Source organism: Lemur catta, chromosome 20 (assembly GCF_020740605.2).
Source record: "Lemur catta isolate mLemCat1 chromosome 20, mLemCat1.pri, whole genome shotgun sequence".
Classification (NCBI taxonomy): domain Eukaryota; kingdom Metazoa; phylum Chordata; class Mammalia; order Primates; family Lemuridae; genus Lemur; species Lemur catta.
The window spans coordinates 12931349-12954729 of NC_059147.1; the positions used below are offsets into that span (position 1 = coordinate 12931349).

At 45.2% G+C, this 23381-nt stretch overlaps 1 protein-coding gene across 1 annotated transcript in view; it reads right to left on the reverse strand.

The window, feature by feature from the left end:
• Window positions 1-1747: 1747 nt before the first annotated feature.
• Window positions 1748-23381, reverse strand: part of PLCG2 (phospholipase C gamma 2) — a 131238-nt gene continuing 109604 nt past the window's right edge. The window contains exons 27-33 of the mRNA XM_045534038.1: window positions 22667-22876; window positions 21172-21317; window positions 19667-19781; window positions 18638-18805; window positions 13077-13165; window positions 3024-3208; window positions 1748-2126 (exon numbers count right to left, since the gene is read on the reverse strand). Coding sequence (XP_045389994.1) covers window positions 2084-2126; window positions 3024-3208; window positions 13077-13165; window positions 18638-18805; window positions 19667-19781; window positions 21172-21317; window positions 22667-22876 — 956 coding nt within the window. The 3' untranslated portion in view covers window positions 1748-2083. The remainder of the gene's footprint in view (window positions 2127-3023; window positions 3209-13076; window positions 13166-18637; window positions 18806-19666; window positions 19782-21171; window positions 21318-22666; window positions 22877-23381) is intronic.

Here is a 23381-nt window from a genome sequence, read left to right on the forward strand (position 1 = left end):
GATTTTACCCGGCAGCAGCTGAGGAGATGCTTAGCTTCTGCCTCCTATTCGGCCATTTGTCAATTTCTTTGCTACAGTAGCAAATCCACTTTAAGCAGAAAGCGGATGCAGGCCTTAGCATTTTGGCTTTCAAATAGAGTGAAGTGGGGAGGTGAAAAGAGGTAATGACAGCAGTACCGGAGCTCTAGAGGTAATGATAGAGCTGAAAGGGACTAGGGAGAATTGCCACGTGCAATAATTAGGCTCCGGTGGCTGCCAGGCCAACAGCTAATTGGGGCACTGGCTACAGAGGCAGCATTCAGCTCAGTGCCCTTTTCACCCAAACTTTCTTGAAAGTTGCTTTGAACATTTGTTACTACTGTTACTAAGAGGAATATTCTTTCCTCGGTTGTTGACTGCCAAGTAAAATGGCAACTCCCCATTGGAAGAATAACTAAAGTGATGTCACCAGATAACAGGCCCATCTCAGCCAGACGGCTGTTACCTGGACTCCTGGCTTTAGGGAAAGTGCATGCCTTTAAGAGCTCATGGTTGGAGACGGTTCACGAGACCAGTAACCACAGCTTTTCCCCCAGGCCTTGGCACAGTGCTTGGCACGTGGAGATGCTCAATAAGTTTTTGTGGAATGAAGGAATAGGGTCTTTTGGTCAGACAGAGCCTGGTTGGCTTTACCATGTTCTTTAGCAAAACGTGTGCTCAGCCCAGCATCTTGGGGACAGCCAAACAGTTCCAGGGCCCAGTTCCATCCACGTGAAGCACCAGTCTAGTGCTGGTTTGTTCCTCCCCTTCACGGTCACTGCTTGTCACGGTTACACCTGTTTTCCCTTAAGTCAGTTCTCGATTCCCTAAGTGTGCAGTTGTGTCTCTACTGACCACCCTTATCCCCAGCACTGTCCTCTCCTTTTAAAAGCCATATTAGATCATTGAAATTGTATCTCAAGATGCAGCAGTGTAAAATTCTAGCGAACTGCACGTATTATCATCAGCTAGGTGGGTTTGTCTCTGTGCATGGCTGCATTTGAGATTTTTCTGTAATATCCTAATGCTTAAGCCATTAAAGCTTAGCTCACTGCTCCAGAAAATTGGGTAACCCAGAGAAATTTCCCCATAAATGCAACTCACATCTGCTTTGTCAAACCAGCCACTGACCTCTTGTCTGTGGAGAGCTGTGGACCAAGGGCCATGCCAGAGGCCTCCCAGCCAGCTCAGTGGGGCCATGGGGCGCTGAGTGAGGCTGGAGCCTCCTGGCAGGGGGCAAAGCAGGGGCAGGGAAGCTGGCTGAGGCTACAGCAGGGGTCTGGTCTCTCTGGCACACTTTTTAAAACAAAGAGGGCCCAGGATTTCCACGGCCACCCCCAATGACTCCAGTCACAAAGCAAGCCTCTACCGTTAATTAGAAATTGTCTTAGTGAACAGCCTCCATCACCCAACCACTTCGTGTGGACTGCAGCAGGTCCATGCAGGTGGTCTATCTAGCCAGCGAGCTGGCCGGTGGTAGTTAAAATGCACTGAGCTGAGCTCACTGACTGGGGACAAGGCTCCTCTTTGGGCCCTTGTGGAATCCGATGGCCTCCTTGTGGAATCGTTTGCCTTTTAGTTAAAATCCTTTTCAGAATATAATGAATTAGTTCCTTACATTTCCGGCTCATCTTCCGTGGAAGTCAATTACCTGGGCCATTAGAAGCGGAATCTTCTTGGCCAGAAAAGAAATCCTGCTCACTGTATAAGGTCGTGCACAGAGGCTTAATTGACCGAGACTTTCATCGCTTTTATTCAATGAGGTTTTGAACATGAGAAGCCAAAAATGAGGAGCACGTTTTGGGGAATCCTCTATAGAGAATATAAGTTAAGAAAGTTGTCCAAGATTAAAAAAAAAAAAAAAAAACACACCTAGCAGGAAATCCCCCCAACTCGTGCCAGTTGGGTCCCCTTCAGAAACGTCATCTTGATGGCAGGGTTGAGGAGAGGATGACGTCACAGAGTAGCATCTTCCCAGGGTGTGAAAAGAGCACATTCTCCTTCATGCAAACGCACACGCACACACACGCACGACACCCTCACACTCACACACACACCCTGGCTTCTATGAGTAAAACTTGCTGTTGCTGACTCTCTTCTCTCTTAACCTGAAATGAGACACATGTCACCATCGTCAGTGGAGCATGAGAAACGGGCTGTGTCCTGAACACTGTAACGTTTATCCACACCTTTGTGGGTCGCTGACAGCTGGAGGGGGCGAAGCTGGAAGTCAGAGAGCTGGGCTCCTGCTAAGACATGGAGACTCAGGTTCCATCTCCTCATTGGTAATAACTACTCCACAGTAGCGGTCCCCAACCTTTTTGGCACCGTGGACCGTTCTCAGGGAAGACAATTTTTCCATGGACTAGGGAGGGGGAGGGATGATTCAAGTGCATTACATTTATTGTGCACTTTATTATTACATTGCAATATATGATGAAACAATTATACAACTCGCCATAGGTTGGGGACCCCTGCTCTACAGGCTGAAGTAAAGATTAAATGAGAACAACCACAGGTAAGGAGGTCAGCACTGTGTTGCTCTTTGGTGGCTACTATTAGCATTTTCATCAGGATAATTCTTTGTTGCCTGGAACTCGAACCACTATGCATCCCTGGCTGTCCTTCCTCACCGCCCACCGCTACGTGCCTGCAGCACAACCAGAAGCATCCCTGGGGGCCAGGGGGGGTCCGCCCCATCTAGAACTATTGGACAGCCCATTCTTGGGAACTCAATAAGGGCTCTTGCAAAGTTAGTGGTCATCATTAATATTCACTATTACATTTAAGTGTTCTTCTAGAGAAAACAGTTCTACTTAGGGAATTGGCGAGGTGCTTAAAGTATTGCTGTAATTTAGAGAGCAAAGAGAACTAGAGTCAAAAGTACCAAAGGATTTCTAAAGAAAGCAATTCTGGGGGCTTTCCAGAAGCCTGGCCCCAGCTACCCAACATCATTGTGCCTAGAGCCCCCCAAGGATTTGCAGGTGTGGGGAAGGCCGACCTACCTCCGGCTGCACTTCTCCTGGTAGAGCTGGAGCTGGTTCTCGTTGACATTGAACTCTTTAATGAGGGCGTCCCGGTTGGCGTTGCGCAAGTTCTGGTGTGTGTCATACAGAAAGAGCTGGTTGTTCAGTTCTTCTTGCCGCCTCCGCAGCTGGCGACAGGAAGAGTAGAGTTCCTCCTCGCTCTCCTGGAGCGTAGGGGAGAAAACAATTGTGAGGTGACCCCATCTTCCAAACCAAAAGGCGAAACATGGCATCTCACGGGTGTGCCTGAAGGGAGCACGGGGCAGAAGTCTTGTGACTGGGATTATCCCAGAAAAGCCAGGGCCCATTTTAACCAAAGATAAAACTCGTAATCATTATACCACCGTTAATAAAAATTCTTGGTCTTCACAATGTTGCTGTATTGTGAAGCACTGAAATAGCAAGTGCCTTGCCCAAGGAGCCTATTTTTTAATCTGAGCCAGTTTTCCCTTGGTCTGCAGCACCTTCTGGCCTTTCAATGCAAAGGTGTCTACGCAGCTGCATGCTTAGAGTGGAGCCCAGCACATGAGAAAGAACAGCACGATGTGAAGGAAGGCACAGGCAGGAGGCAGATAATTTAAGATCTTATAAGGCCTTAAAAGGCCAGGTACCAAGCTGCACCGTGGATGAACCTTGAAAACGTGATGCTAAGTGAAAGAACCCAGTTCTGAAGGATCACATATTGTATGAAGCCCTTTATATGAAGTGTCCAGAATGTGCAAATTCATAGAGAAAGTAGGTGAATGGTTGCCTGGGGCTGGGGGTGGGAGGGAGTGGTGACAGCTGAGGTTTCCTTGTGGGGTTGATGAAAACCTTCTAGATTTGGTTGTGGTAATGGCTGTACAACTCTGAAAACACTTAAATCCATTAAATTGTACAATTTAAAGGGGTGATGGTAGGGTATTAAATAACATCTCAAAGCTGTTGCCAAAAAAAGCCAAGGTACCATAAACTACGCCCCCCAGAGATGGGCACGCACCTCCATCCTAGGCAGTAATGATGTCTTACTTCCACGGGCCAATTAGAGGCATCCATGGGGCCTTTGCTGGTGCTCTTGGTATAAAGATAGTTTCTTTTCTTGGGATTGGCTTAAGGAGTGGGGGTGTCTAGTTGCTGGTCGTCCTGCTGTGGCCCCTTTGCGTCATATCAACTGTGGGAGCCAAAATATCCTCTCCATTATGCTAAGAGGGAATGAAAGGGGGGAGGAACCCTCAGGGTAAGCAAGGAGTTTGGGTTTCAGTGCAGGGGGAGGCTGAGGATGTTTTACTTCTGTTATGTTTCAGTATTTTTTTTTTTTTTTTTTGAGACAGAGTCTCGCTCTGTTGCCCAGGCTAGAGTGCCGTGGCATCAGCCTAGTTCACAGCAACCTCCAACTCCTGGGCTTAAGCAATCCTTCTGCCTCAGCTTCCCGAGTAGCTGGGACTACAGGCATGTGCCACCATGCCCGGCTAATTTTTTTCTACATATATTTTTAGCTGTCCAGATCATTTCTTTCTATTTTTAGTAGAGATGGGGTCTTGCTCTTGCTCAGGCTGGTCTCGAACTCCTGACCTCGAGCGATCCTCCTGCCTCGGCCTCCCAGAATGCTAGGATTACAGGCGTGAGCCACCGCGCCCAGCCTACTTCTGTTATGTTTTAAACGATCACTGACTATTGCATGAGAGCTGGCTACTCAGGAGGGCAAGTCGATTGCTACTCTCCTACTGATAGAGTTTAAGCAAGACACTCCTGTGCTACAAAAACATGCACAAACAGGCCACTTTTGTCATTTACTTTTAGAAAACCATGTACTCAGGCCATACCTTGCTCTACTTAGCAACCTAACAAAACATCATACAAATCCTTTGGAAAGGGGGAAGATGATGGTTACTCCAGGTATTTGCAAAGGTGAAGAGGAGTCAGCGGAGGTAAAAGGACAGTCCCTGGTGACTAATCAAATGTATGGAGTGAGGCTTTGCAAAGAGTCAGTAATGACTTCACTTAAATTTATGCCCTTCCTCAAAGAGACCAGCTTTCCTCCTTACTGAGAATAAAGCAACACAAAACAAAAACCCCACTTAAGTCTTAACCTTGCACCACAAAAGGTCTCTTCTCATCTTCTGTTGCTTTCCTAGATGTAATGACTTTGTTATTTAGGTTCAAGTTCAAAATCCAACTTTTCTAGGAATACTTCTATAACTGCAGCCCTTCCTCATCTTTTCTCAGCTCCAAAACACTTACAGCTAACTTAGTCCTTCAAACACTATGTAGATGAGATATACATTCAGAAAAGGACATGAAACACAGGGCCAAGTCTAGTGAATAATTACCAAGCAAACTGCTGTGTGACCCCACCCACGTCAGGAAAAAGTTGCTCACTCTTTGCACTCCCGAGGCAAGACTCCCTCCTCCCTCCTTAGAATTTTGTGATACCTATTTCCTGGTTTGAGTCTGAATTTTCATACAGAAAATTTAGTTTTTGTTTTTCAAGTGTATAGTTAGAAAATATAGTAAGCCTAAGTTAATACGTTTTACCTAGCCCATGACAAAATCTTTATGGCATTCTCTACGTTTCGATTTTTATCTTTCGTGAGAAAATCACTGAAAAAATGTTTGCGTATGTTGAAATTTCAATCTTACAGGCAAGTTGCAGTAAGGGTACAGAGAGTTCCTGCCCGCCCCAGTCGCCCGGACTCCACCGTGCTAACATATCTTGCACAAGCATCAAAACTAAGAAATTAACATTGGTGCAATACTATTAAAGTACAAATTTAAATTTCACTGGGGTTCCCGCCAACATGCTGTTCTTGTTCCAACATCCAAGCCAGGATTCCCCTTACATTCAGTCTCTGTGTCACCTTAGTTATCTTCGATCTGAGGTTTTCTCATTTTTTATGACCTTGACGCTTTGGAAGAGTACCAGAGTCGGGTATTTTGGAGAACGTCCAGAAGCTTGGGTTTGCCTGGTGTTTTCTTGTCATTTTGTTCGAGGCTGCGCAGTTTTGGCAGGAATGTCCCCGAAGGGATGGACTCTTCTCAGTGTATCACATCAGGAAGTCCTTGACATCGACACGTCTTAATCCTGGTGGTGACGTTGACCATCTGCGTAAGGTGGTGCCTGCCAGGGCTACCCAGGGTAAAGCCGCTATTTTCCTCTTTCCAATTAGTACATTTCTTGGAGGAAGACACTTTGGGGACCATGCGAATATCCCATTTCTCCAACTTGCACTAATTTTAGCATTCACTGGTGGGTCTTACCCGCAGCAGCTGGTACTGTGCTGTTCCAATGCGGACTTTCTAGCTGCTTCATTCTTTATGTAGTAATTGGAATTGTTCTCTAAAGGAAGAGGTATCTCTTCTCTCTTTTATTCTTTCACCCATTCATGGACATACTGCATGATAGCACATGGAACAATCCATATTATCATTTATTTTGTTGCCCAAAGTGCTCTAGCTTTGGCCATTGGGAGCACTTTCCAGCTGGCTCCCAGGCCCCTTTGATGTGCTCCTTTCCTTTTCTTGGCACATCTTTATTTACTGGAGTTTTAAGATGCTCCAGGCTCATTTTATATTTTATCCCAACTCAGGAATCAACCTCTTGTGTAAGGACCTCTGATTTCTTTTACTGGAGAATAGTGTCATATTTAGAAAGCAACATCTGGGTGCTTAGGTGTGCTCATTGCTACGGTGGTGTCATTGGTTCTAGGCTCTCTCAGCAGACAGAGCTAGGATATGTATGTATTTATAGTAACATGCATATGTTTTTAGTCTTTATTCTGCAAGGCTTTTTGGCAAACACTTTCCTCTTGTAAATATAGTTATGGCACAAATGTTTTATTACTTTCTAGGTAATTTACTTGTTTTGCTTTCTTATTTAGAAAATTCATTTTAAAATAGCATTTTGTCATCTTTTTATTACCTTTTGCATTTTATCAGGTTATAGCCAATGACTTAAGAAACCATTCTTTTTTAAAATGTATTAAGGTTTTCTTTTTGACCAACTATGCAATCAAGTTTATAAAGTTTTGAGAAATACAAGTTAACAGTATACATTATCCATTTGTAGGATACAAAGTTGTACAGTTGAACATCTCTAAAAGCAAGTTACTTTGATCTTCTGTCCTTGCTGATTTTATGTATACTAGACCTTCCATACTCAGATTTTTCTTTATCCAGTTGTCTTTGTATTTGTAGGTGCTTTTGCCGCATATATTTAGGTGCTACGTTGTTTCCTAATGACTCTTGTGTTCCTTTACAAACCAGGCATTTTATCATCACATACTGTTCTTCTTAATGTTCTTTAGTACTTTTGATCTTAATCTCTACTGTGATAGTTACTTTTCTTTCCCAATTTTCCCGGTGGCTCCTCCATCCACTCCTGTTTGCTTTTAGGTCTACTTCTTATAAACATTTTAAGAAACAACTGGATTTCTTTCTAATTCAGCCCATTCACCAAATTAAATATAAGTTCTTTTGCATTTCATTTTGATTACTATATGTTTTTACTTTGCTGTAATTTATTCTTTGACCCTTTTCCTTATTTTTACACTCTAAGTCAAATCTGTTTATCTCCTTATTTCTCCTTTGCTCTTTAATTCTTACAGTAGTTATCCTCAGTTTAACAATCCTAACTGAATTACATTTTCCTTTTATATCAAAATATTAGTATTAACTCTCCCTCTCCAGGATGCTGTATTTGCCAACTTATTCCCCAGTTATCAAAGTTGAAACCCTTTAGACATATTTAGTTTACCTTTCAATGCCTGGGTTTTATTGATATTTGATTATTTTTAGCTTTAGACTATGAAATTCTTCATTAAGGTATATTGCTTCTGATTCAAGAATCCTCATTTGGCACTTACCATCATAAAAATTTAACCACACTGTCATCATCCTGTAAGATGTAACTGTCCTGTAAAATTAACTGGTTTCCCTCTCTTCACCTCCCTATCTAGAAGTTTCTCTACTGACCATTGATTCAGGAGGTGCCTTGCAGTTTCCCTTGAGTAGCATACATATCTATAATCTTGCATATCCACAAATAAGTTTCTACTGCCTTGGCATGTGGGTGACTGGACACTGCACTCTTCTGTTCTAATCTACGGATGGCATTCTACTGCCTTCTAGTTGTCAGTGCTGAAGAGGACAAATCTGATATTAGACTTATTCAATTTTCTTTATAGACAATCTGGTGTGTTGGGAAGTCCAAGTTTTTTAATTTATCCTCAGAATTTAAAATTTTTTACTAAAATATTGACCCCACCTGGGACCAACTGAGCCCTCTTTAGGCAGCAAATCAGAGAAATTTTCCCTCCGTTAACTGTTTCACTAATAGCTCTCCTCCATCCCCTGTGGGACATGCTTGCACGTTAGGTCACGGGCATCGATCGGTCCTCCCAGCCCAGCTTGTCCTCTGACGTCCATCGCGTGGCATTATTTGCTCTGGTTTACCACATTACCTTTTGGGTCACTCATGTGGATCTCTTTGTATTCTGAATTGTAAAACTGAACAAATCAGGTCTTTGTTTCAAATTCCAGAAAGGTTTTTCCAGTGCCCTGCTTAGATATCTTTGAAAGCTCCTATGACTTTCATCTGATGCTTCCAGTGGCTCAACTTCAACTGCCAGCCACCTGTCGCAGGTGTTCACCTGGGTCTGTCTTGGTGCTGTGTGCCAGTTTTGTTTTCATTGCATGCTCATGTCAGATTATTGGGTCTTGGTGGGCAGGCACAGCAGTTTCTGCTCTTTGGGGCTGGCATTGGGCAACCTGACAAATGTGAGTGGATGAAGCACAAGGAGAGCCCTTCTGTGTGCCTCTAGGGCTCCCCCTAGTGGAAGAAAATCTTCCCCAACCTCAACAACCAGGACCAGCTCGGTTCCAGAGTGCAGCTCCGAGTCCCAGACCTTAGCGTTTGCATTCTTTGTGCAAGTGTAATAGTACAAAGTCATATACATGTATAATTTTTTCTTAACTTTGGCACTTTTTACATTTGGAGCTGGAGCACCGTTTGTTGCGGGGGAATGTCCAGGGTGTTGTAGGATGTTTAGCAGAAGCCCTGCCCTGTTCTCACTAGCTGCCAGGTGCACCCCCGACAACTCAAACTGTCTCCAGACATTGTCCCCTGGGTGGCAAACTCATCCTATTACCTAATCTAGGTATTACCTAATCCAGGGTTCTAGAGTGTGTGCTATAGCTCTTCTCCAAAGGGATTCACACACCTGCACTGGCTGAGCCTCCGGCCAGAACCACAACATCCTGGCTTTTTTCACTAAGCCTCTCTACCCCTTGCTCCTTAGCTCCCACCCAGCACAAAGAAAACCACAGTCCACTCAGGATCAGTACTCAACAGATCCTATAGCAGCCAGTTCTCTCAAATGCGCCCTCCAGCAACTGCCAGCTTGCTCGTTGATGGTGATGGATACTTTCCCTGTCCCAGGCTTCTGAATCTGGCCAGTGTAAATCATTTGAGGGGATTAAGGCAAGAGTGGATATAATACATCATCTTAAAAGAAACTATTTACTTTCAGAGAACAATTCAACATGTATCAAAAAATATCATCCTTTCTTTCTTAGCTCTATTATTCTACCGCTAGGTATCTAGCCTTGGGAAATAATTTTTAATCAAAAAAATAATACACGAAGACCTTTTATTTATAAAATAAAAAACTGCCACCAACTGTCCATGAGTAGGAAGAATGACTAAGTAAATTAGAGACCTACACCTGATGAAATAGACATCAGTGGCTTTCAAAACCAAATAACATGAAAAAAATGCTTAAAGGCATACAACTGAATCCAACTACAGAACCGTCACATGCAAAAAATTATAAGGCAAAAAAAAATCTACCGCAGTGCTAACAGTGGTAATGCACAGGCTGTGTGACAGGGGGATATTTTTCTAACTCCTCCTCTTCTTCTCCCCCTACTTCTCAAATTAAATATAATAGGTAATAAAATGGTACTAAAAATACTGTTTATAAACTATATATACAGCTAACAAAGTAAATGATTGAGAATTGATAAAGTAATTGTGACATGTAAATGGCTTCTTCAGAAGGTGTTTAAAGTGCTTATTGACACTTTTCCGGGGCTTTACACTCTGTCTGCAAATGTTTTATGAGTAAACTGCATTTTAGCCCTCATTGGATCAATCATTTGCGCAGACAAGTCTTTCTTGAGGCTGTTTACCAGAGTCTCTCCCTGGCTTCCAGAGGATATGGTGATAAATAAAACAAGGGCTGATCCTGAGCATCAAAGAGAAAGTCCCTTCCTAAAGGAGAACCCTCCCCCCATCACAGTGTGGACGGAAATGCCAAGTGGCACAGAACCAGGTGACAGATGTGGAATTAAACGAAATCTCAAGAGCCGGTAGCTGAAATGAAATGTGCACATGCTCAGAGAACTCTTCCCCGAAAACTTGCAGACAGCAGACTCGGGAAAGTCGACTTTCCATTTGGAGCCCCCCACACTCTGCAGCGGCACCCCCGACAGCAGCCAACACATTAAGTGTTCCTCATCCGGGAAGTCAAATGTGCATAAACATAATTTTCTTTTAAATATACTAATTTTCTCTGCTGCTAGTGATACCTAATCACTGAAATTATTTATAATGTTTCCGGTTGTTTATGACAACTCTGCAGAGCAGTACCTAGAGTTGTACCTAGACGAATGCTACGCTACTGCCATCTGAAACCATTTTTACCACTTGATTTTTCTGTGAAATGTCTGCAGATGGGCTTTATGCACCCAGAGAGGAAGCACTGGTTTCCTTTCCCAGACAACAAACAGATGCATCCCAGATCCTTCGGTGGGCTGGGGAGAGGTAAGCTTAACAAAGGATCTTCATGTTTACTTGTGTAAGGCTTTTGCCGAAGGCCCACGTTTTACAATTTTACCATCCTGCTACATTGATCCTACTAATTCCATATAATTAATTCTGACTTAAAGGCGGAACAGGGTACCCACCTGAAGATGTACATGATAGCCTTATTTGTAGGTGGATTCCCTCTAAATGCTCAGCCTGGGGGAATGATTAATGTATGGTTGGCCGACTTGATGGAAGAGCCTAACAGTGATTTAAATGCTAGTGAAGATTAGGTAATAGGATGAGTTTGCCACCCAGGGGACAATGTCTGGAGACAGTTTGAGTTGTCGGGGGTGCACCTGGCAGCTAGTGAGAACAGGGCAGGGCTTCTGCTAAACATCCTACAACACCCTGGACGTTCCCCCGCAACAAACGGTGCTCCAGCTCCAAATGTAAAAAGTGCCAAAGTTAAGAAAAAATTATACATGTATATGACTTTGTACTATTACACTTGCACAAAGAAAGCAAACGCTAAGGCAATGAAGAAAGCAAACAGACCAAATACTGATCTTCCCCTCTAATTAGAAAACTACACTCACACTGCCCTCACAATCTGGGCTGTGGTTTTGTGGGTTATTTGGTTTTCCTTTAACTATTTATACAAAATTATTCTGGCTTAAGTCTGGTTTTTTTTTTTTGTTTTTTTTTTTTGAGACAGAGTCTTACTCTGTTGCCTGGGCTAGAGGGCCGTGGCGTCAGCCCAGCTCACAGCAACTTCAAACTCCTGAGCTCAAGCAATCCTCCTGCCTCAGCCTCCCGAGTAGCTGGGACTACAGGCATACGCCACCATGCCTGGCTAATTTTTCTGTATATATTTTTAGCTGTCCATATAATTTCTTTCTATTTTTAGTAGAGACGGGGTCTCGCTCTTGCTCAGGCTGGTCTCAAACTCCTGAGCTCAAACAATCTGCCCGCCTCGCCCTCCCAGAGTGCTAGGATTACAGGCGTGAGCCAACCGCGCCCAGCCTGGCTTAAGTCTTTCAATAATGGGCTTTCTAACGATAAACTGACAAATGCATAACTCATTATAAAAGGGGAGGAATTTATATAAACTCTCATAGTCAAGCATTTCTGTCACCATAAGAATCATGGAAGGTGATTTTTTTTGACCCATAATTTAAGATTCAAATGAAAACTACAATTTTCATATAAATGTTACATTTATTTTTATAGTCTAACATGTAAAATTTGTTTCAAAACAGAAAACTTTCCATTATCGATCCTCTTATGTTTTCAAGACAGCACGGTGCCATCCTGAGCTTATTTCACACTAACAAAAAGTGATGCCCTTGGCTGTCTCAGGTTCTTTGGCTCCCAATTACTGTGCCTTTCAAGTCTCTCCTCCCTGTTTTTACTGCTTTCTGGCTTTCTTTCCTTATTTTTCATCCTTTGTCATTGTGATACCTCTAAAACGCTCTGGAGTGGAAAACTACCAGTTGAACGTAGGGAAACAACTATGCAGAAAAGCCTAATGTTCAGTTCATGGACTTGCTATGACTGTTAAGAGATGTCCCCACCCCTGCCATTTCCCTCTCCCATTTCAGGGTCTTCAGCTATATTCTGGAAGTTGCCAAATGAGCAATTTCCAAATTCCACGGTTTAGTTCTCACAGTCGAAAGAACATCACAGATTGTGATTTCTCTACCCAGAAAACAACTAGGATGAGACCACAGGATGGTATCCTGGGGCACTGACCAAGCCCACATCAACCCACTGGCATCCAGGATCAGTTTTTTTTAGGTCAACCAAAGAGAAGGGGAGAGACGAAGTGTCTTCAAGGCCATGGCAAACCAAGAGGACCAAGAAGGGAGGCTGCTCCGGGAGTAGTCACGAAAGTACCACCTCACTATGGGAAGCTGGGGTCCCCAGGACAGGCCAAGGCTCTCAGACCGTGGGAAGGGATTACCAAAGACCAACAGGCAGGAAAAGGCAGCCAGAAAGGATGAGTTTATCTGGAAGAGCATTGACTGGCCTAAATGAAACCATGAGAAACTTCCAAGACCTTTGCCCTTTCTGACTATGCCGCCTACTCACAGAATCCTACAGCATTCTCCAAGAAAGGAAGAAAAACTCAGAACTGCTAGAGAATTAGCAAAAAGGAATTCTTTGACGAGTCTCATGCTCGGGCGAGTATGGCACCCCACCAGCAGGCACAGCTGAGGGAGCCCTGACTGGCGTTTCCCACTCACCAGGACTGGCCGCATCTCGCAGAAAACCAGGAGGGAAGCGAGCTCGATGTCCTCACTGTACCCATTCTTCAGAGGGACAGACCTAAATCCTGCAGCAGAAGCGGGGGGAGAAAACACAAGGGCATGTAACTTATGTCAGATCTTAGATTTCTTGGGGTACCCAGGGATCATAGGCCCAGTTCAAGGAGTAGAGAAGTCCGTGCGCCCCAGGCTGGGGGCTGACGTTCTGGAAGTCAGAGGTCCCATCCTGATGTCTGGGGAGAGTGGCTAGCAGCCTTGACTGACAAGTCTGTACAGGGGGAAGCAAGGTTAAAAATATCTACCATCTAGAAATAAAAATGATTCACTCAGAAGAAATTAAAACCCACAGAACATTCCACATTCAATTTAGAGTGATTGCAGCTGTGGTTCAATTCCTTAAATACTCCTGGGGCTGAAAGACTCAACAGAGTCGTGAATCCTCATGTCCATTTCCTCCACTTAGTTCTTTACAAAGCACAGCACCAGGGAGTGTGTTTTCTCTTTAAAGATTTCCAATGGGAGGAAATCTTCCTGTCCCTCGGCAGTTCACAGCGCTATCAATCACCCTCTTCTGAGAGCCATTCCCTATTTACAATCAGGACCTGCGCCTGACAGTCATTTAAATGTTTTCTTTGGGGTTGAAGGGGGGTGAGTTGGAGCTGAATCTTCCCTTCTTCCATCAAGTCGTGTGGAAGGGAATATATCTCACAAGTTTGCTTGGATTTAGTATAAAAGAGTACAGAGTAAAAACCAGAACTCTCCCAATCCTACTCCCTATCTCTAAGGGCACCACTGTTAACAGTATCTTTCCCCAAGGTCAGCTATGCATCTATTTGAGTTTCTTTTCAATCACAAGTGAGTACCTTACCACAGCGGTCCTCAACCTGTTTGGCACCATGGGAGACAATTGATGGTTTCGGGACGGTTTAAGCACATTACATTTATTGTGCAGTCAAACCTCTCTGCTAATGATAATCTGTATTTGCAGCTGCTCCCCAGCACTACCATCACCACCTCAGCTCATCAGGCGTTAGGTTCTCATAAGGAGCACAATCTGGATCCCTTGCACAAGTGCAGTTTGCAGTAGGGGTCGGGCTCCTGGGAGAATGTGATCCCACCACTGATCCGACAGGAGGCGGAGCTTATGCGGTGATGCGAGTGACGGGGAGCGGCTGTGAATACAGATGAGCTTTGTGGCCCACGCAGCTTTGTGGCCACAGACCCGGACCAGTCCGCCACTGCCCACGGGTTGGGAACTGCAGCCTTACCGTTCCCATTTAACATCATATCTTAGAGATCCTTGCTGTGGCCCTAGTTTGTCTTGAAAGCATTTAGCTTGTATCTGCTGATTCCCCGAGACCGGCAATGCCCACGTTAGGGCACTCCCACTCTTTCTCTGTGCCTCCACCTGTCGGGTTTTGGCTTGCTTCTCTGGGAGAACATTTTACACCGTCAGGTGATTTATCACCTTTAAACAATAGCTATTGACTCTCTCTCTCTCCACTGCTCAGGATGAGGACGGTAGCAGCTTACACAGCCCTGCGCCTTTTCTCCTTTTCTTCTCCTAATTTAGACTACAGTGTATGTTTGCATTCTATCTTGTAACCATAATTCTCCCCCAGACGGCAGCTTAGTTATATTTTTCTGACTTTTTAATACAAATTTTTAAACATAAAGCAAAGCTAAAAGAATATTACAAGGAACATTTGTACACCTGCCTCCTCGATTCTACTGTTAACCATTTACTATACAGTCGTCCCTCAGGGTCGGTGGGGGACTGGTTCCAGGACGTCCTGAGCATACCAAACTCCACGATGCTCAAGTCCCTCACCGAAGATGCCACAGTATTTGCATATAACCTACACACATGCTCCTGTATACTTTCAATCATCTCGACATTACTTTAATACCTAATACAACATAAATGCTATGTAAATAGTTGTTATACTGTGTTGTTTACAGTATAAGAAGAAAGTTTGTACATGTTCAGTACAGATGCAATTTAAAAAAAAATATTTTCAATCCGAGGTTGGTTGAATCCACAGATACAGAACCCACAGCTATGGAGGGCCAGCTGTACTCATTTTATCACATTTATCCACCCATCAATCCATCTTCTTTACCTCTATAATTCAGAGGAGGATGAAGTCATCGGTACGCTTTCCCCAGCATGCGTCTCACTACCTAGAGCTCCATATTCATGTTCTTCTTCTGATATAAAATTTATACACAATAAAATGCACTAATTTGTATTTTTAAATGGCTGGGCACTCACCGTCTTACTGAACTTCCATGTGGATCTCTTGGTGAGCTAAATTTGTCCTCTTGTGTTTTCTTCAAAATGAGCTCAAGGGACATGTAATTGCTGAACTGTGCATGTTTGAAAACATCCATCCTTTGATTTTTATAGTTGAGTGACAGTTTTAGTACAAAACCTGAGTTTTATACCCACTCTTTTCCCTGTAGGATTTTGGGGACGTTGCTCTCATTGAATACTGCTATAGTGAAGTTTTCTGACCTATTTCCCTCTTATAGGCAATGTGATTGTTCTTGGTTTGTTTTTTTTTTTTTTTTTTTTTTTGCCTGGATAGATACCCGCGGAATTCTTGCAGTCTAGCCTCGTGCTACCCCAACTTTAGCATAGATGTGAATCACCGTGAAACTTCCTAAAATGCAGATTCTGACTTGGGAGCTCTGGGATGGGGCCTGAGATCTGTAGCTCTAATGAGCTGATCTGTGGATGGTGTTAGTCCAGGTATTGATTGACTGTTCAAATGAACCGGAACGCTGTGTGCTCTGTAGTCTGGGGAGGCTGTCAGGTAGCCCCTGTACTCCAATTGCATGGTTCCAGGTGAGGCAACACTGTCTGAGCTAAGCATGTGACTCTGAATTTGGAGACAAGGAGCTCGGCACCCCATGGCCTGCTGTCTCCAGCTTCTTACACCTCCTCTCACTGCCCAAGTTTCATTTTTATGCACTGGGCAGCCTTTCCTGTGTGTTGGAGTTAGGGCTGAATGGTGTTTCCCAACTTTACCAAAAATGGGATTTTTTTCCCTTCTTTTTGGTCATTTCACAGGGAAGGGGAAACGGAAACACCTTTTAAAGTAATACAGTATTCAGGCTTTTAGCACCTCGTAGGAATCGGGAAAGCCTCATGAGGGCAGCCTGCAGAGTCGGCACCTGGGGTTTGAAGTCAGACATTCCTGGGTTTGCCTCCCAGCGCGGGTCCTACAAGTGTGTGACCTTGAGCAAGTTAATTCACTTCTCAAGGCCTCAAAGTGCTCAGATTTTAAAAGCAGTAACGATAAAAACCCCTTTCGCAGGATTATGGTGAGGATTAAAAAAGAAAGAATTTAAGGTACCTAACACTTTAAGTGCTGTTTCTTCCCTTCCTGAGCTCCAGCTGGCTTAAAAGCTTAAGTGCATCCCAAAGGACAATGGGCAGAGTTTATTTCTCCGAGTTCAGAGACCGTCGATGCCTGATGCACAAAGGAATTGTTCATTTTATTTCGTTCCTCCCATGCATGTGCATGTGCCAGGCACTGCTGGGAGCGAGAGAAGGTCCCTGCCGAGAGTGTCTCACAGCTGAGGGAGGGGAGCCGTGCCAGGGTCTTCCTTGAGGTTCTGTTTTGTTTTTTTAAATTTGCAGGCCAAGTCGGTGCGTCTTCTGGATGAATTGACACACTCTGACAGCCAGCAAGGTAAGATGGTGTCATCCACTCTGGCCTCTCCCCAAGGCCTTAAGGGTTACGAGCCTCATCCGTCAGGGTAGCAGGGGCAGGGTGGGTCTGGCGGAGGCAGGTTAGGAACCGGCAGGCAGAATTGCCATAAAAAGGACATGGCATCGAGGCCAGAATCCTAAAAGTTTACCAAAAACTACACTTCCTGTCTCAGCAGTGGATATCACTCCGAAGCCTTAGTTATTAGGCTAATCCGAAAGAAGCGAATTAAAGAATCACAGCCTAATTGCTGGGTTTAAAGTAGTTTACGGTGTGGGCAAGTTAACCAAGAGGGGTTGCCAAATATCAGGGCTCTTACAAATAAATACCCATTATTGTTAAATTATAAAAATGAGTATTTCTGAAGTGCTATCCAAGGGCCATCTGAGGAACTGGCTACACATGCAGATTCCTGGGCCCCACCCTGGGCTGGAGTGGAACCCCCCATGGCGGACCCAGGAAAGCTGGATTCTCTAATTGCAACCCCCGACGTGCCTGCTGCTGAGAAGTTAGGCCAATGGAAGAAATGTCTGAGATGTTCCAAATTTTAAAAAAATCCTGTTCAGTTTTTCATTGAACCCAAGCTTTCCAAGTAAAAGACTTTTTTTTTTTTAAAAAAGATAGGTTCTTACTCTGTTGCCTGGGCTGGAGTGCTGGGTCATCATCACTTCAACCTTAAACTCCTGGGCTCATAGGATCTTCCTGCCCCAGCCTCCCGAGTAGCTGGGACTACAGGTGTGCACCATCATGCCCAGCTACTATTTTATTTTTTTGTAGCTCAGTCTGGTCTCAAACTCCTGGCCTCAAGAGATCCTCCCACCTTGGCCTCTCAAAGTGCTGGGATTACAGGCGTGAGCCTCTGTGTCTGGCCAAAAGACTGATGACAATAATCTCTTTCTCTTGAAAAATGATCCTTAGAAAACGAGGGAACAGTGACCTCCTGAGGAACCCAGAAGCATCTATTCTTTTATGTCTCATGCATCAGAAATACTAAGGATGGGGAAGAAGGAAATTCAACATCCAGCAAGGGCCCACGTGACAAAGTAAATTAGAGAAACTATACACAACCTAAAGACAGTCACATTTTTAAAGAAATGACTGGCTCTAGAAGCAGCACCAAGCTCTTGGGCCCCGACTCCCCTCACCGAGAGGAATCTAGCTCAGTGGTGTGGGAGGGCTCAGTCACTTTGGTTTCACTGGGTCTGACTCAGTGTCCTGAGCCTTAAGAGCTGGTCCCATGACCCAGCTTGGCTTGGTCCCAGGCAAATACAAAATGCCCCTTCTCACATCACGAAGGGGTGTTTTGGGTTTTGCTCAGCATGGAAGAAAATCATAACAATTCAAAGAAGTAAATTAACCCTCCCAATTTTATAGAAGAGGAAGGCGAATTCTGAAAGCTTAGAGTTGGATCCAAGACTGTATCTCCCCCCAGATGCCAAAGGCCTCTCCCTTCCCACCCTGGCCTGCTGCCAGCCAGGGAGCTCAAGCCAGACCTAGCCCTGGCTGCGGGGAGGCACACCGCTTGTAACATTTCAAAACGCAATCAAACTACAGTGCCAGGTTGACAATCGACTAACCATCCAATTTTGCATGCACAAGTCCGACTCCGAAGAGCACAGCATCCCATCTCACCCCCCTCCTCCCACCTGTGTGCTAAGTGACAGGCTGTACGTGCACCAGCTCTCCAAGCCACCCAATCAGTTTCACAGTGATTTAATCAAAACCAGGAAAAAATGCTTTTTCATTCTTTTTAAAGCCAGCAGCACCAACCAAAGAATGACACCAGCCCAAATTGCACATCTTAATTAAAATGCCTCTTACCTGATTTGATTCCTTTAATGGGGTACGTGGCATGAGCAAGAAAGTTGGGGTCACTGAACATATCTTCCTCGTAAACCACAAAGCGTAGAAATGCCAGGTTTGGGTCGTAAATCTCAAATGTCACCTTCTCCTGTGTTGGAGCCCAGACAGGGCTGAGGCCATTATCATCTGGAAGGAGATCAAAGCTCATTAGAGGGTACATTCATCCTGCCCCCTCCTGGCAAAACGGGCTGCATCCTTCAGCTTTGAAATCCCCTTAGCAACCATGTCGATAAATATGCGTCTGTAACAAGATCTAAGAAAATCTGGATGATTATTGCCCCCACTTCACCCCCAGTGAGCCGTCCTGGTGAACTGATGCAGGAGACCACCCCGGCTTTGTGCATCTCACCTCCCTGGGATGGGGGGAATGGGAGGGGGGGTGTTCGCAGAACAGGAAGGTGGGTTTGGAAGACATAAAAGAGTGCAGTCTGGCTTGCTGAAGAGGCAGCCCCCAGCCTCACCGAGCAAGGCAACCTGCCACCGGCCATGATGCCAATGTAACCCATCGGTGCCTAAGTCTTTTGCAGGGCCACCCCTCACCACAGGCAGTGATCCTGTGCCTTAAAAGGCCCGCAGTTGACGCTCCCTTCCTGGCCTTTCTTGGAGGAGCGAGCTTTCCTCTTGTCCTTCCTGCCTTCTATGCATAACGTCGCCCAGGTTAGGCTGATGCCCCAGGTCAGGTCAGCCCTTACATCCCCCACCCCTGTGTCTCTGCTGCTCAGTCTTCAGCTCGGTAGATAAATCAGGTTGGGCTTTGGAGAACCCACCCGGTGTCAGGGCACAGGGAGGGACAGCCTTGCCCAGGGGCAGAGAAACAGCACTGGGTACGAACCCAACACTTTACTAAAGTGGCCCTTTGTTTCCCCTCCCAGAGCCGAACTGCAGTGGGCAAGAGAAAGGAACTAGAACTCCTGGACAACAAAAGTGCATCACAAAAGCCCCAAGCATGATGCAACTCGCAAAGAAGAAAAGGCCAAGGCAACTTACTCACGACTGTTGTCTTAAACTTGTTGTTGTCATACTCGGCTCCGCATATTTCCACCTCGACAAAGGGACAAGCAATACTTCGCCCAAGTTTGGGGAGATGGCGGGCACCGAGGACCTAGGACACCAAAGGTAAGTGAAGGACCTCAGGAAATTTCACCCCAAAGCACGACTCCTTAGCACAAGAGTATTTTGAAGTAAAGGCCCTTGGAACTCAACAGGCCTTGGAGGGGGCTTTCCCTCTATGTGCATAACACCAGACGGACCCACCAAAAAGGACAGTGGACTTCTCCGCCCCTCCCTGTCATCTCACTGTATTGCAGGAAAGAAGATCAAGATGCAGCCAGACCTCCCAACCCATGTTCAAGGCAATTCCTGTCTCTCAGGTTAGTTTAATTTCCAAAGAGACTCATTTACAACTCAATCTAATCTGCTTCCCCACATCCATCCATACTCCCAAGTATCTATTCATCCTCCCATTTATTGCCCTCAACAGAATGACCTATATTCCTCATTTCCCCGACCCTCTAAAACGAAAGTACATACACTTCTGTGCCCCACTGGGAAACTGGGTAATCACTCTGTGTTTCTCCCTGGAGAATACAGGGAGAATCATGGAAAATAAACCTCTGTCTCTTATTAATCTGCCTTATTGGGAGTTGAGCTTTCCATGAACCTTGAACCTTCCAGGGCAAGAGAAAAGTTTCCCCTCACCCCCACCTAGGTATTGCAATTCCCTGGATACCTCCTGGGTAACATTGAACATGTCCCACACAGGCTATCTAGCACGGAGCTGTGTTTGGGTTCTGGAGTCAGACTGTATGAGTTCAAAGCCAGCCTCCGTTTCCCCAGAAGGCTGTTGAGAGGACTGATTTACTGGAGAAGTCATGGCAACCTGCTGAATCGGACACCATCACCGTTTTCCCCTGTGTGGACAGATTCCCACAGCGCCTCAGGGTGAGTGTGGGGCTCAGCCCTGTGCCATCTGACTCGGCAGGTGGAGCTCACCCTTGGGTGCCTACCATGGCAGAAAGCTTAGTCCATGGGTGTCCCTGCACCCAGGAAAGGCTACAGGAGAGTGTGGCATGCTTTGTGTAAGAGTTCTTTATTTAAAGACTTTTGGTTACATATCCTTCATTTCTTTCTTCCTTCATGCAATTCATTTCTCTACCTTCCAAAAACTCTTATAAAGAAACACCATATTCTCTGAAAGTTGGATGAATTTTAAAAAGCTTTGACTCCTAAAACTGCCCAGAGGGGGGACAGACTTCCTCCATTAAGACCAAATGGCTATTTCCCATGTTTTATTTCTCTCAGGCCAGAGGCTGACCTCACTGCGACCCCAGAGAGAGAATCCTCCCTCATCTCCACAGTAACCCTGGAGGGTACTGCAATCAAGATCCTAAAGCACTGGGTGGTGACAGTTTAAACAAGGTGACAAGCATCACCAGCCCCTCCAAAGGCAGCGGTGGCCCGGCCCCCCGGACGAGAAGGAGAGCTGGCTTTACCTTGACAGTCAGAGTCATCAGGATTTTCCTCTGGGACTCGGGTGGCATCGGGTGGTACGTCTCTGTCCTCATGCTCTCGGGCTGCAGGACATAGCCCGTCCGCCCGTTGAGAGAAAACAACGCATGATTCATCTGCATGTACTTATCTGGGAAGGAAAATGAACTCCTGCCGTAAGTCAGGCACGAGGACGCTGGCCTCCTGCACCAGGAGTCGCTAGGTGGAAAACGAGTTATACCTTCCTCCAAAATTAATTTAAGGCAGTTGTTCAAAGAGATATCTGACTCTAAGAAAATATGAGCTGTTTAAAAAAAACAATCTCAGCCTGGGGAACACCTTTCCAAGTATGTCACGAAATCTAGAATCATAAAAGACTAAAACCTACTAAAAGCTAAAAATGTCTACCAAGAAAAAAAAATTGTGTTAAGCCACATCACTTCGATTCAAATGACAAATATGTACGTAAAAATTTTTACCGTTTTAAGAGCTCTGATAAACATATGCTATAAATACCTACCGCAGTAGATAAAGCATGAACAGTTCACAGAAAAGAAAATGCAAATGTTCCCTAAACAAGTAGAAGCTGATTAATGTCACTCACAGGAAAGAAATACCAATAAGAGAAGCTCTGATAACAATATATCAATTTTCACCTATCAGATGGGCAAAGGCTAAAAAATTCAGTAAAACTAAGTAGAAATGATGCCAAAGAGTGTATTCGAACTCTACCACTTTGCATTCCCTCCCACGCTCTTCATGGATGGCGGTTCGGCACAGCATCTTAGGTCAGGCACAACGGGGCTCAGTGGCTTTCTTCAGGGCAAAGTTGGTCACAATGTAAATGCACGTGCTGTCTGACCTTCCCTGCCCTTCTGAGAATTCTGTCCCACAGATGTGCTTCTCGACACAAGGTTCACGTAAGGCTGCAGGGGGCGGTGCTGTCCATGAGAGCAAACGATGGGAAACAAGCTAACTGTGCCCCCACGGGGACTTGTTAAATAAACCATGGTTCCATACAGTGGAATCCTTTGCGGCTATAAAAGGAATGTAAAGGAAGTTACTGGTGAATGGATCCCCAAGGGGCTTTAAATAACGAAAGTGCAAAGCACTGTGATTTATGCTACCATGTTGTGCCCAAATATTTGTGCATGTTATTTTTTCCCCAGCACATGAATGTCTCTGGAAGGGGCATGCTGGGAGGAGAGACCCCTGAAGACCCCACTGAATGTGTGCACCCAGCTGCACCTAAGAACCGGCTCCTAGACTTCTTAATTACATGAGCTGCTGTACTTCCTTTTTCTCTGGAGCCGGACTGGCTCAAACTCTGTCTCTTGCGATCATGGGGCCTACCTGATCCAAGAGCCCTCAACACTCCGTTCAGTTGGTGGGCCTCACACTCACTAGCATTCAGGCTGAACCCTGGCACCCCGGATACCACACCAGATGGGTGGTCCCAGCCACCTCAGTGTTGACCCACTACCTCCAGCCCTTCTCTACCTGCAGTCTGGAAATTGAGCGCCACCATCTGGGAGCCACACAGCCAGAGGCGGAAGGGATCGTAGTTCGAAGAGTCAACTCTTTGTCCCTTGGGGTAGACACGGGTCAGGCCCTTTTGATTGTACTTCAAGAGATCGAGGGGCTTCTGTCTGACGATGCTGTCAGCCTTCGTCTCCACAAAGGAACGGATTTCTCGGAAGTCAGGATTTTCTGCACACACAGAGAAAAAGTCACCATTTCTTAATGCTTAGTGCAGTGGCTGGATGCTCAGGTTGTAAGAGTAAACCAGGACTGTTTCTCTCTGACAAGACTTTCAAGGGATTGTGACGATAAGGCCATAACTGGTACCACTATGGACTCTCACCCTCCCGGGGTCCCAGGTATTACAAGGTGGGGGGAACCTCACACATTCGAAGGGAGCCTAATTTTCCTACAGCCTTTTACTCTACAATCACTGTAAATTACTTTTTATTTAAAACTACCAAAAGTCTTGAACAAGAAAACACAAAAAAGGTCTGGTTATAGAAGGGGAAAGGTGGGGATAGTTTTAGATGGAAGATCTGAGGAGTATAAGATAAAAAGAACAGATCTGACTTCTTCATCAAGGATGCTACAGACACAAGATGAATGAATTAAACGTCTTGTTGAAGTGAAAATCAACTGCCGCTGCCCGCAGGAAGGGATGTGACAGGAGGAGGTGCCTGTGTGGGTAAGG